Source organism: Triturus cristatus, chromosome 9 (genome assembly GCF_964204655.1).
Source record: "Triturus cristatus chromosome 9, aTriCri1.1, whole genome shotgun sequence".
NCBI lineage: Eukaryota > Metazoa > Chordata > Amphibia > Caudata > Salamandridae > Triturus > Triturus cristatus.
In genome coordinates, this window is record NC_140592.1 from 768,577,597 (window position 1) to 768,592,206 (window position 14,610).

The 14,610-nt window shown below is 47.9% G+C and overlaps 1 protein-coding gene across 1 annotated transcript in view; it reads right to left on the bottom strand.

Moving 5' to 3' along the window:
* The window catches only part of ARID4A (AT-rich interaction domain 4A), a 326,144-nt gene that overhangs the window by 199,825 nt on the left and 111,709 nt on the right, over positions 1-14,610 (bottom strand). Inside the window, exon 11 of the mRNA XM_085626128.1 lies at positions 2,179-2,348. Within this exon, the coding sequence (XP_085482254.1) occupies positions 2,179-2,348 (170 nt within the window). The remainder of the gene's footprint in view (positions 1-2,178; positions 2,349-14,610) is intronic.

The window sequence follows — 14,610 nt, forward strand, 5'->3', positions numbered from 1 at the left end:
CAGCAGTGTCCTCTGTGGGAGATGTCTTTATGTTATAAAGCTGCGTGTCATGGGTATCTGGTGCGGTACCCTGGTCGGTGGGGTCATCCCATGCCTGATCTGGGTCTTGCAAGTGATCATCAGGATCGATATCCCCCAGGGTAGGTGCTATCATCCCCTACATAGTCCTCTCCTGCGTCTGCCTCTGAAGGCGTAGGAGAAAAGGACGGTGGATCCTGATGGAAGGGTTGAAAGTGTTCATGGAGCACTGGCTCTGATCCTGCCGGCAATTTGTGTTTGAGAGGAATTTTGTAGGAGTCCAATCCCCTCTCTGGCGTGATTTTGCGCTTGCGGAACATCAACCTACCAGTGTTGGCGTCGATAAATTGTGGCTGTGAAGGCTCGAAATCCGTTTGTCCAGTGGATGGGGACTGTGTTTGGCGGACACGTGTCCGAATCTCGAACAGTTTCGGCGCCGTGGGCGGCAGCAACCCAAACGTGATGTTGGCCGGCGCCGAGTGTGCTTTCGCAGCCTTGTGCGTGTCGGGACCCGACGTAGAGTGGAGGGCTGCCCGTTTTCTGATGCGTTGCAACGATGCCGAGACCTGTTGCACGGTTAACGCAGATGGCTCCTTGGAACCGATCGGCACCTTGGAGGTAGGCGTCGAAGCGGCATCTGACTTCTTTGCAGTCATGGGGTCATCGATCCGAAGGGAGGTATCGACGCTCGTCTGAGTCGATGACTTGGCAGGCGCCGCCGTCTTAGACGTAGACGTAGACGCAGACGGGGTGGCCACCTTGACTTTGGTGGTTTGGGCCGTAGTCTTCGGTGCCAGAGGCCGAGGCGCCTTGTGGGGACCGAGGGCCTTCTTCGGCTCGGCACCCGTATCCGCTGCGGTGAGCTCGGCACCGAAATCCCTTTTTGCGCGGTCGGGCCGATGACCTTCGCCGGCGTCGAAGGAGTAGAGGGCTTCGAGGCCTTCGAGCCGATCACAACCAGTTTCACTTTCGATGGAACTGGTGCGATGGATGGTTTCGGTTTCGCTGAAGGGAATCCAGTCGTCTTTGATAATAATGGCTCTTGTGAAATGTTCGAGGCCGGGCCTGGAGACGGAGCCGAAGAACCGTGAGATTGATCTTGGGTAAGGCAAGAAGGCGATCCCTCGACCTGAGCCTTATGACGACTTATTTTTTCGTCCTCCGTATCGACGGGTTGGCCTAGCTCTTCGCTGGAGCTATCTTCCTCGGCCCCAAGGGCCTCATCGTAGTCTCCTACCTCTTCGACGACTTCTTCTCCCTGAAAGATCACCTCATCGTCGTCTTCCGATCGGGAGTCGTGTTCGGAAGCGGGGCTGGAGTCTACGTCTTCCACGCTCTCGGCGACCTCGTCTTCGGTGCTAAAGATGTTGGCTGGGGCAGGCGCCAATTGCTGCGCCTCCAATCCCGCTGCCCGTCGATTCCGGAGAGTCTTCTTCGAGCGGAACCGGGCACAGGCCATACATTTCGACTCATCGTGATCCGGTGAGAGACATTTGTTGCATACCGGGTGGACGTCGATGTGTGGGTATTTTGCGTGGCATAAAGGACATCTTTTGAAGGGAGTCCTCGATTTCATCGTCGATCGAAGTTCGATGTTCGGACCAAGCGGATCCGAAAAGCTTAAGGAAGGTGCTAAAGCACTAAAGAAACTAGTCGATACCGAACGGGAACAGTACCGACGATAACTAAAGGCCTTTTGGCCTTAAACTGAATTTTCCTAACTTGAGCTAAGATAAGCACATCCGAACCCAATGGCGGAAAAAAACAATCTAAGGATGGAGAGGATGCCCATGCGCACTGTAGTCCAGGGGAGGAGCCACCTATCTCGTGATACTTCGAAGACTCTTCCAGGACAACAATGTGCAATCATCCGGACCCAACACTAGGCGGCGATCTATGCACAGATATGAATTCAGCAGCCCAAATGCCTCGAACTCATAAGATGAGGAATCCACAGGCAGATGTATCCATCAGAACACTATCCCTAGAAGGATTGCACTGGAGATATCAACTTTATTTTTCAATCCTTGAGACTTCCGCTTAATTTTCTGGTCACCCAAGCTGCATAATCCACAATACATTCAATAATAAGGCAGGCCCATGGCATGTCTAAGGTTCTACAATTCATGCATACAGCCATAACTTGCAGGCAACGCTTACCACAACCTCCACTTTTTCTTCTTCTTCCACCTTGCTCTTTTCATCTTCACTTCCTTCACCCTCAGCCTCATCCTCATCACTGCTGGAGGACTCTAAAATTTCACTCATGTCCATTTTCCAGTTATCAGGTACACTCCTCGTTTTAAAGAAGAAACTTGCCTCTTCTAAGCCTGAAAGATAAACATGCTCAACATGTTAGTTAAAAATATCAGAAACTGAAATGGACAAATTAAGATGAGATGTTTAACTGCATGAGACATTTCGAATATACAATAAGCCCTGCAACAATATCAGCATGACATCTCACACAGGTGGCAGTTGGAAAACTAGCCCTGCATGTAGCAGCACAATAGCACCTCTACCTCCCGTAGCCTAAATGAGTCCTCAAATCAATTGGTGATCACCACATTATTTAATTTTAAAATACATTTTAAACGAAAAATATTCGACTGCTAAGGTAGAAAAGATCAAGTTTCCTATCTTTGGTAAAGCTATTTCTGGTGGATACTATATCTGACCGCATATGCCTCACGTTGAAAGAATACCCCCAGCCTCCAGATTGGAACACATTTTTTTTTCTCAGCAGTTCCATATGACCCTCCCCTCATCAAGGACAGTTTTATTCGAATATCGGTCTGCGCCAGACACAATCCCTTAGTAACCAGATTGTGGCAGTGTGTAGATCTGTAACTAATCTTTAGTACGGATCAAAGGATTCCATTCCACATAATTGGGCGATGGGTGGCTCAGTGAGGACTCTTCAGTTAGATAAGAGTAACAACCAGAAAAATAGTTACCGTAGGTAAGGATTAGTTACTTACCTGTAAACCTAGTCCTTTTCCAGGGGTATCCTCATCAAAGTCATAAGCACCTGAATATTCCCACCCATGCGCGGGACCCCAGAAACACAATCATATGTGAAAAACATATATGTATCTATATATACACATATACATGTACACACACACACACACACACACACATACACACACAAACACACACATACACATAATAAAACGCAAATGCAGCCTTTCATACTTGAAGAGCTGAATAATGCTGTAAGGACTTCCCCTGTATACCAGAAATAATACATTAAAAACAGGGGAAAAAAGCATTTAGCGCAATCCTACAAAAAGGACTGAAAGCATTGACAGCTCACAGGCTGCATTGTAGAAACATAGCATAGAAAAGCTGAAAAGCTAACCCATAGCAACATAGAAATAAACTGGCACCGTGCCTTTAAGGCAGCCATGACCCCTAGATTCCCATCATGCCTCAAGGGTGACAGTTAGGTCAGTTGTTCTTTGCGGTGACCCGAAGGCCAGAGCACAAAGAGTTGACATTTAAATCGTTCCTTTGCCCGAGGAGGTGGGTGGGTTGCTTATGACTTTGATGAGGATACCCCTGGAAGAGAACTAGGATTACAGGCAAGTAACTAATCCTTCTCTTCCAGGGGATCCTCATCAATAGTCATAAGCACCTGAATAGAATAGCAAGCCTCATCCCTTCCACCTGCGGGCAAAGAGAAAAAAATGAACTACAAATCAAGCTCATATAAAAAGCTTGAAAACACAGATATCGTATCATCTGAACAGATTTTTCAAGGAGGCTTGGCCTACTTGGGTATCCACTCTGGAGTCGAGGCAGTAATGCCTCGTGAGGGTGTGCACCGATCTCCAGGTTGCCGCCTTGTTAATCTTATCCACTGGAACGTTATGCAAGAAAGCTATCGTAGCTGCTTCCCCCCTAGTGGAATGTGCTTTAGGAGACAACAAAAGGGGTTTGTTTGCCAACTGGTATGCCAATCTAATGCAGGACACTATCCATCTTGAAATGGACTGTTTGGAAGCTGGAAAGCCCGTCCTAATGGCACCATAATTTATTCTCTCCAAATAAAATTTGAGCACCCTCTTAAGGTCTAAGGAATGGAGTGACCTTTCTGCTGGAGTAGCAGGATTGGGAAAGAAAGAGGGGAGAGAAATAGTCTGGTTAACATGAAAATCAGACACAACCTTTGGCAAAAAAGAAGGGTGTGTTCTCAATACCACTCTGTTGTGATGGAACATAGATAGTGTATGGTTCCTGAAAACATAGCGGTTGGATCTCACTTACCATGCGCGCTGATGTTATTGCCACTAGAAAAGCAGCCGTCCATGGTAAGTGCTGCAGTGTGGCTTCATGAATGGGCTTAAAGGGGGGGGGCATTAATCTGGAAAGGACTAGATTCAACTCCCAAGCAGGAGAAGGAGGTCGAACAGGGGGATACACCTTCAAACCCTGTAGGAAATCCTGAACCACCTGCAGTTGAAAAAAATGAAGGTTGGTTGGGTGACCTTCTGTAGGCCGTAATGGCCGTCAAGTGCACCCTGATTGATGAATACTTCAAACCTGCCTTTGCCAAGTAAAGGAGATAAGGAAGAATGACCTCTTCCTGCCCAGTCGTAGGATTAAAATGATTATGTGCACACCACAAATAGAATCGCTTCCACTTAAAAGCGTACAATGCTCTCGTGGATGGCATCTTTGCCTCTTTCAAGATATGCATGCAATCCTGAGGTAGATTCAGGTGTCCGTACTGCAGGATCTCAGGAGCCATGCTGCCAAGTTCAGTGAGGGAAGGCTGGGGTGAAGAATCTTCCCATCCATCTTGGTCAGAAGGTCCGATCTGCACGGCAGCCTCTTGTGGGGACGTATTGACAGCTTTAATAGGTCTGGATACCACCACTGGCGAGGCCAGTCTCGTGCTATCAATATCATCGTCATGTTGGATCGGATGAGCTTGGACACCACCTTCGGGATGAGAGGTAGGGGAGGAAAAGCATATGCAAATGCTCCGGACCAATCCATCAAAAGAGCATTCCCTCTCGTCCCTGGTCGGTAGAATCTGGACGCGAAGGCATGGCATTTTTTGTTTTGGTCGTCTGCAAACAAGTCTATTGATGGCTGACCCCACTGATGAAAAATGTCTGCCACCACCTCGTCATTGAGCACCCAGTCTGGCTGATCTTCGAAGTGTCGACTGAGTGAGTCTGCTCGCATGTTTTGCTCTCCTGGAAGGTGCACTGCTGTGATGGAGGTCTCGAGCCAGAAGCCAGTGCCAAAATAGCTTGACATTCCAGGGAGAGTGGGCGAGAGCGTGTACCACCCTGTTTGTTGAGGTAATACGTTGTGGTTGTGTTGTCTGTTTGTATTAGAATCGAGTTGGATTTTATCGATGGCTGAAAAGCTTTTAGAGCTAGATGGACTGCTCGCAGCTCTGACATGTTTATATGGTAGGACTGCTCTTTGCTGGACCACTGGCCTTGTGTCTGCAGGCCACCCATGTGCACCCCCATCCTTGCAGGGATGCATCCGTGATCAAGGACTGCTCCGGAACTGGTTGATGGAAAGGGACTCCTTGCTGCTTGGGAGAGCAAAATCCGATCTTCCCAGTGACCCGACGACTGATCCCATTTGTCCTCCAGATCCTGTTGCAAAGGTCTCATTCTCAGTCTGGAATTGGGAATGAGAAATATGCAAGACGCCATCGACCCCAGCAGAGATGCTACTTGCCGGACCGTTGGCTGATCTGTATGGAGGAGAGTACTGCATTTTGGTTTAATCGATAAAAGTCTCTCCTCCGAAGGAAACGCTTTTCCTATATTTGAGTTCAGAGTGGAGCCCAAATAATGGATCATCTGAGTAGACCGGTGAACCGATTTCTTCATGTTCACATGAAGGCCCAACAGGGGGAGCAGATTCAAACAAATTTGAAAATCGTTCCTTACCACCCGAGGGGATGGGCCCTTCAAGAGCCAATCGTCTAAGTACAGGTAAACAAACAGACCCTTTCGATCCAAAGCTGCCGCTACCACTGCCACGCATTTGGTAAAGACTCGCGGTGCGGATTTCAGACCGAAGGGTAAGACCTTTAATTGGTAATGTTTGTTGCCGACCTAGAATCGCAGGTACTTGCGATGACGTGGAACGATGGTTATGTGGCAGTACGCATCTTGTAGATCCATCGAACACATCCAATCTCCATGTTATAGATGTGGAAATATTTGATGAAGCGCCAACATGCGAAACTTCTCCTTCAAGATGACTTTGTTTAGCGATCGAAGGTCCAGGATAGGCCTGAATTTGCGCTCTTGATCTTTTTTCGGCACAAGGAAGTATCTGGAATATACTCCCTTCCCTCGCTGAGCCGTGGGGACCTCTTCTACGGCCTTTCTTAGAAGAGTTGACACTTCTTGAAGCAGCAACTTTAGCTCGTGTTCATTTTGGAGAAATGTCCTTTGGAGGTACCCGAAAACGTAGTGCGTATCCATTGCGCAGTATACTAAGTAATCACCGATCTTGTTATGTTGCACCACTCTTTTATATGATTTGATACACTTCTGTCCACTGGAGTGGACAACGGTGCTAGAGGAAGCTCGCACTCATGGCTTCCCTGCGTATCTGGCCGTGTTGGGAGGATTGTTGTTGATGACCTCCTCTGCCTCTGGATGATTTCCAGCCGTGGTACTGTAACTTGCCTTGATTCTTGTTTTGAGACCACTGAGGGGTTTGAACCCTCTGCTGGTAGTTTTTGCGCTGATTGGGCCTGTATCTTCGCTTGAATTCTTTTTTCTTTTCAAAGCCCACCGCTTTCAGAGTGTCTAATTCGGTTTTCATTCTTGCCATCTCATCAGCGTGGCTACCATACAGAGAGGAGCCAGAGAATGGCAGATTAAGGATCCGTTGCTGGGCATCCGGTTTTAGCGCTGTTAATCTGAACCAAGCAGATCTTCTTGCACAAATCCCATGCGCATAGGAATGCGCCAACAGCGTAGCACCATCTGCCGCTGTGCTGATCACCTGGTTGGCTACCAGAGATCCTTCTTTGATTATTTCCTCAGTCTCTTTGGTTCTCCTTCGGGAGCTTTTCTCTGAAACGGTCCAGGAAGTCCCATAAAGTCCTGTCATAGCGACCTAACAAGGCTGCAGCGCTCAAGACCTTCAGCGAGGACGCCGCAGATCCGCATACCTTCCTTCCCCAGGAGTCTTGGGCTCTACTTTCCTTGTCCGGTGGGACTGAGGAAGATGCGGTTACTGCATGGGTTTTTCTTGCTGCCGCTTCGATCACAGAGTCCGCAGGTGGATCTGCTTTCAAGAAAGGAGGGTCCTTTTCTGCCGGCTTATATTTCTTTTTGATTCTGTCCGGTGCAGCCTTAATTGAAGATGGAGCAAGAGAAATGTCCAGGAACCATGGGGAGCAGAGGTCGTGATGCTGATGTTTGATGGAGTGTCTCAAAAATAACTTGTCGCGACCTGAGGAGCCGACATTTCAATGTTCAACTTCTGTGCTCCCCTTTGAAGAACGTCTTGATAGGTATTGATGTCGTCATTTGGAGATACCCTTGATTGAGGGCTTTGACAGAGTGGGAGAAGAGTCTCTCTTAGACGAACGAGTAAAAGAGGATGACCATGTAGGGGATCTACTCCTCTTGCGTTGAGAAGCCGCAGGTCTGCGATCTTGAGATCTGCCTGTGCGGTCCCTATGCCTGGTAGATGAAGACTTATCCACCTCTCGCACCAATCGTTGCAGAGGAAATCTGTGATGCGGACTGGAATACTCCTCTTCTCGCCTCACTGCCCCCGTGGGATTTTTGCTCCAGTGATGTAAAGGAAGGAGCCATCTCAGTGATAAATGCACAGACGGAGAGTCACCCCTACGCTATGAAGGAGACCTTCGTTGCGACCTGTCGGAATGTCTCTCTGGGGATATGGAGGGTGAGTGCTCTGATGAATGACGGCTTGAGGAGTGGTGAGATGAATGTCTCGACGCTGACTCCGTCACCAACACCACAGCCTTCTCCAGATCTCACTGATTCAGGCCTTGACGTCAGGCGTATGATTTGTGCAGACGGAGCTCCTTTCGACATTGAATGAGAACGTCTTCTCAATGCCGACCTCAAAGGGTCTGGTCTCAAAGTCGGTTCTTTATTTTTCGACGCCTGTCGATGTGTTGATGGCGAATTGCCTCTGTTCTTTGACGCCGATCGTCTTGGAACAGACGACGGCGGAGGACTTCCGCTCCTCGACGCCAATAGTCGTCGAGCTGACGATGGCGGAGGGTTTTTGTTCCTAGACGCCGATCGTCGCCGGGTTGACGACGGCGGAGGGCTCCTGCTCCTAGACGCCGCCGGTTTGACGACAGCGGAGGGCTTGTAACTCTAGACGCCGATCGTCGCCGGTTTGACTACGGCGAATGATGCGACGCACCTGAATGTCTCGACGACCGGTGTTCTTTCGACGGCGAGCCCGCCGTCGGTGGTCTTCTTGTAGACGTATGTCCTGCAGGTGGAAGTTTTTTCAGCGCAGAGCCAGACGCTGAAGGAGAGCGGAGTGGGATCTTGTTTCTGGAAGAAGATCTGGCTCTCTTAGAGCTCTTTCTCACCGGAGAATTGCCTCTGGAAGATGTTCTATCTCTTTCAGCCAGTCCATAGAGACAAATTCTTTCTCTGTCCTTTAGTGTTCTTTTAGACAAAGACTGGCAATGCTGGCAAGTCTTGGGGACATGATCTTGAGGAAGACAAAGTAGACAGATTTGAATGAGAGTCTGATTTGGCCTTGTTTTTTCCACAAGAAGGGCAAGAGTCAAATAGAGATGGCATTTCTGAGGTGAAAAAATGCCAAATTCTGTAAAAAAAAAAGAAAAAAAGAAAAAAAAAAAAAGACCGCACCTTACTTCTAAAGTTGAAAAACGTCGAAATAAGTAGAGGTTTTCCAAAAAATTGGAGATTTCTGACAAAAAGCCAGAAAAAGAAGAGTTGTGTAACCAGGGTCCTGAACTGAAGGAGCCAGAAAGAACGACTGACCTAACTGTCACCCCTGAGGCATGATGGGAAGCTAGGGGTCATGGCTGCCTTAAAGGCACGGTGCCAGTTTATTTCTATGTTGCTATGGGTTAGCTTTTCTATGCTATGTTTCTACAATGCAGCCTGTGAGTTGTCAATGCTTTCAGTCCTTTTTACAGGATTGCGCTAAATGCTAAGCATTAAAACAGTTTTCAAACATGCTTTGCTGTTTGTTTTCCCCCCCCGTTTTTAATGAGATAGATAGATAGTGCTACTTACCAGTATGCATCTGTTCTTGGCATGTGTAGAGCTGCAGATCCACACACTAGCATAGTAGATCGCCATCTGGTGTTGGGCTCGGATGCTTGCACGTTGTTGTCTTGGAAGAAGTCTTTGTGGTCACGAGATAGGTGACTCCTCTCTTGGACGATAGTGCGCATGGGCATCAACTCCATCGTTTTTCACCAGGATGGGAAATGATGGAGTTAGTAGAAGAGAGAGAGAGAGATGTCCATGTGTGATATCCAAGTAAGATAATGCTGGAACAGATAGAGGTCCCGGGGAGGTGGGTGGGCGTGTGTGGGTCTGCAGCTCTACATGCCAAGAACCGATGCATACTGGTAAGTAGCATATTCCGTTCGAGGCATATGAGCTGCAGATCACACACTACCATAGACTATCTAGCAGTATCTCCCCTAGCGGTGGTCCCCTATATCGGTTGCAGCAGTTTGAAATAAAGTTTTAAGGACAGCTTGGCCCACAGAAGCTTGTTGCTTTGCTTGCACGTCAACACAATAGTGTTTAGTGAAGGTGTGTTTTGTAGACCATGTGGCTGCCTTACAAATGTCTTCTAAGGGAATGTTCCCTAAGAATGCCATGGAAGCCCCTATTTTGCGTGTGGAATGCGCTCTAGGGGGAGCGGTTAGTGTGCGTTTAGCTTTCTGGTAGCATATTTGGATACATTTAATTATCCACCTAGCAATCCCAGATTTGGAGATGGGGTTGCCCTTATGTGGTGGAGAGAAAGCTACAAACAATTGTTTTGCGGAATGATTTGGTTCTGTCAATGTAGTAAAGAAGGGCACTTTTAACATCTAAGGTATGAAGAGATCTTTCCGCTACAGAGTCTGGGTTTGGAAAGAACACTGGCAACTCTACTGATGGTTTAAGATGAAAAGGGGATATGACTTTTGGAAGGAATTTTGGATTTGTTCTAAGAACCACTTTGTTACGGTGCAATTGTAAGAATGGTTCTTGTATGGTTAAAGCCTGGATTTCACTTACACTTCTGAGGGATGCGATTGCGATAAGGAAAGCTACTTTCCATGTGAGTAACTGTAGTTCGCATTTATGAAGCGGTTCAAGAACAATGTTTAGATTCCACACTGGAGAGGGTGGTAGTCTGGGAGGAATAATTATTTTAAGTCCTTCCATGAAGGCTTTGATCGCAGGGACTCTAAAGAGTGACAAGTGCTGTCGGTTTTGTAAGTAAGCTGCTAATGCTGCTAGGTGGAGACGTATGGATGAGTATGCTAAATTACATATCTGCAAGTGTGGTAAATAGCAAGTGATGTTCTGGATGGATGCATCCAGTGGGTGTATATTATGGTTAGTGCAGTATATGGCAAATCTTTTCCATTTTGCAGCATAGCAAGCTCTAGTAGTAGGTCTACTGGCTTCTTTTATAATGTTCATGCAGTCTGGTGACAGGTTAAGGTAACCAAACTCTAGGACTTCAGGAGCCAGATCGCCAGATTCAGTTGACCTGGATCTGGATGTCTGATCTCTCCATGGTTCTAGGTTATTAAGGACGGGGAGAGATGCAGTTTTTGGTGTGGAACTAGAGAGAGAGATCGCTAAACTGTTGACCTGAACCGGGGTGCCTTATCTCTCCATGGTTCTGCGTTAGCAATGTTGGGGAGAGGCGTAGTTTTTGGTGTGGAACTACTAAGAGTTCCAGCAGTGTTGTGAACCACGGCTGGCGTGCCCATGTGGGAGCTACTAGGATCAGTTTGAGAGACTGCTGCCTGAGCTTGCGTACTACTAGTGGAATGAGTGGGAGAGGCGGAAAAGCATATGCAAATCTGTCTGACCAGTTCATCCATATCGCATTGCCCTTTGACTCCAGGTGGGGAAACCTGGCGGCGAAGGTTGGGCATTTTGTGTTTTCGTGTGTGGCGAACAGATCTATGTCTGGTTGGCCCCATTTTTTGAAAAAGGGCAGTAGAACTTGGGGATGTAGTTCCCATTTGTGGATCTGTTGTGTCTGTCGACTTAACAGATCGGCAATCTGATTGTAAACCCCTGGAAGGTGTTCTGCCAGTAGGTATTTGTTCTAAGGAATGGCCCATCTCCAAATGTTCTGTGCAAGCTGGGACAGCTGCAGAAAATGTGCGCCTCCTTGTTTTTGTATGTAATACATGGCTGTCATGTTGTCCGTCCAGATGAGGACAGCCTTGTTCTGTACATGTAGTTGGAAGGATTTTAGTGCTAGGAATACTGCTAGGATTTCTAGGTAATTGATACGGAGCACTTTCTGTTGAGTTGGCCATTTGCCCTGAGCGGTCTGCCCGAGGAGATGAGCTCCCCATCCTGTGAGTGATGCGTCTGTTGTCAGCACCATCTATGGAAGAGGTTCTAGGAGCTGCCGCCCTTTGGACAGGTTTGTTATGTTCCACCACTGTAGAGAGCGATGTGTGCGGCTGTCCACCAACACCAGATCTGTGAGTTGTCCGTGAGCCTGGTTCCACTGACGTGCTAGACATTCCTGTAAAGGACGCATTTGAAGTCTTGCATAAGGCACAATGAAGATGCAAGATGCCATCATGCCTATGAGCTGCATGAACACTCTGGCTGGAAGAGTGTTGGTTTTGAAATTTTGTGATAAGAGCTTGTATACTGGCTATCCTGGCTGGACTGGGATATGCTAGGGCTGTGGAGGTGGATGGTAGCTCCTAGATATTGGTGTATATGAGAGGGTTGGAGATGAGACTTGGGATAGTTGATAGTGAACCCCAAGTTGTGTAATAGTTGGATGGTTTGGTGAGTGTGTAGAACACATTGGTCTAATGACTTGGCTTTTATTAGCCAGTCGTCTAGATACGGGAAGACATGAATTGGTCGTCTTCTGAGATGTGCTGCTACTATTGCAAGACATTTTGTGAATACTCTGGGCGCGGTTGTTACCCCAAATGGAAGGACTGAACTGGTAGTCCGTCCACCACAAACCTTAGGTACTTCCTGTGAGCAGGATGTATGGGAATGTGGAAGTAGGCGTCCTTGAGATCTAGTGTGGCAAGGAAATCGCCTTGTTGCAGCAGTAGGAACACTTGTTGAAGAGTGATCATATGAAAATGATCTGAATGTATATACAGATTTAGGGGTCTGAAGTAGAGTATTGGTCTTAGAGTCCCGTCCTTTTTGGGGATTAGGAAGTAGAGTGCGTATAACCCTGTCCCATGATGCTCTAAGGGAACTGGCTCTATTGCGTGCTTTTGAAGCAGTGGGAGAACCTCTTGTTTGAGGAGCGCAAGATGGTCTGGGGACATTGTACGCTGTTTGGGTGGTGTGTGTGCGTGTGGGGGGGGGGGGGGGTAGCTGTAAGCTCCAGGTAGTAACCATACTGGATAATTTGTCTTACCCACTTGTTGTGATGGAGTTCCAGACAGGTAGGAACTGTGTTAGTCTGCCCCCGACTGGAGTGGAATGGCCTGGGGGGGGGGGGGGGAGCGGAGGAAAGACACCGTTTTGTGGCAGGGGAGGTGCGAGTGTTATTACCTCGACCTCGTCCCTTGCTCCCTTGCTGTTGTTCCATCTGTATCTGCCTCTAAAATATCCTCTACCGTAGTTTAGCTACGTCTGCCAACCCAGTTGCCTCAATGGCATTGTGCCTCTAGAACCAAGGGTGGTTGTTGTTCAATGTTTGCTTGAAATCAATAAAGAGATTTAAACCATAAAATATCCTCTACTGGGGGATGTTTGTGTAGTGGCTTTGAATGTAGATTAGGTGTCTGCGCCCATATTTTTCGAGGCTCCTCTGTAGAAGGAGCACCGAAAGGAGCCACGCGTTTGTGGAGACTGTAATGCTCCACTGGACTTAGCACTCTCGGTGTCCTTTTTCATTTTTTCAAGGGCAGTGTCTACAGCCGGCCCAAATAGCTGTTCTTGGTTGAATGTCTGACTGAGTAGGGTAGTTTGTACCTCTGGCTTACAGCCTGAAATGCGTAGCCAGGCATGTCGTCTAAGGAGCACACTGGTGTTAATTGATCTAGAGGCAGTGTCTGCCGTGTCAAGTGCACATTTAATTGTCGCATTTGAAATGAGCTTGCCCTCTTGGATAAGGTCATTTGCCTGGGTTTTATACTGGTCAGGCAGATGTTGTAAGATTTTCTAACTGGTCGTAGTGTGCCCGGTCATATTGTGCCAGTAGTGCTTGGTTGTTGGCAATATGCCAGTGATTAGCGGCTTGTGCTGCTACTCTTTTGCCAGAAGCTTCTAGCAGTTTGGATTCTTTGTCCGTGGGTGGTGCATCTCCGGAGGTCTGGGAGTTGGCGCGTTTCCTAGCATTGGAAACGACCAGAGAATCCAAAGGCAACTGTCCTTTGATGCAAGTAGGATCTTCAGGGGCAGGCCTATATTTCTTTTCTATTCTAGGGTTAAGAACCCTGGCATGGACGGGGTCTTGAAATACTTCGGGGGCATGCTTAATGACTCCTTTGATCATAGGTAGTCTTTGCACTGACTTTTGAGATTGTTCAAAAGTATGTAAGAGGAAATCTTCTTCTGGTGCATCGGAGTGCATTGTAACGCCATGATAAAGTGCGGCTCTATTTAATAATTGGCCAAACCCCAGGTGATCATCTGGGGGAGATGGTTTTGAGGGATATGGCTGTGGGTCTGGTAGGTCTGTTGGGATAGGGAATGCCCAATCATCAAGTGGTGAGGTATCTGGATCCGTGAACGGGTCATTAGGATCACCCCCTAGGTCATCATCATCATCATCATCATCATCCGGAGGTGGTGTATGTGGTGGAGAAGTTACAGGTAAGGGTGGTGTAGGCAGAGAAGGTGGGTTAGCAGGCAGTATAGGAGAAGAAGGGGGCATAGGCGATGTTGCAGAGTCCTTCTTGTGTACAGGAACTGGAGCAGATGGTGTGTCCAGTTTTCATTTCTTACATGGCACAGCCGTGACATGTCCAGTTTTTGGGTTGATCTAAATCTTTTTCTGCCTTGGATCGATGGGATCTGGGTGAAAAAGTTCTTGTTCCTCGGTAACATTTTTCGGTGCAGATTTTTTCGGTTCCGAGCGAGGTTGTGGTTGATCCGTATAGGTTTTGGCTTTAGGAGGTGTATCAGAGTCCTTAGCCGTTTGTTTCGGTGCCGACGATGTGAGTTTCGGAGTCGAAGCTGGATCTTTAGGCTTGGGAACCTTCGACGCCGGCTTATCTATGGGCCTTGGCGTTTTCGGGGCCGATTTGGAGGTGGGAGGCGTCGGAGCCGATTTCGGCGCAGAGTGTTCTTTTGGCTTCGGTGCCGAAGGTGCCGGTGGGACAGTGACATGTGGTTTGCTCCGTCCAGAGCTACCGGAAGGCTTGTGTTGTTTCTTTGGAGC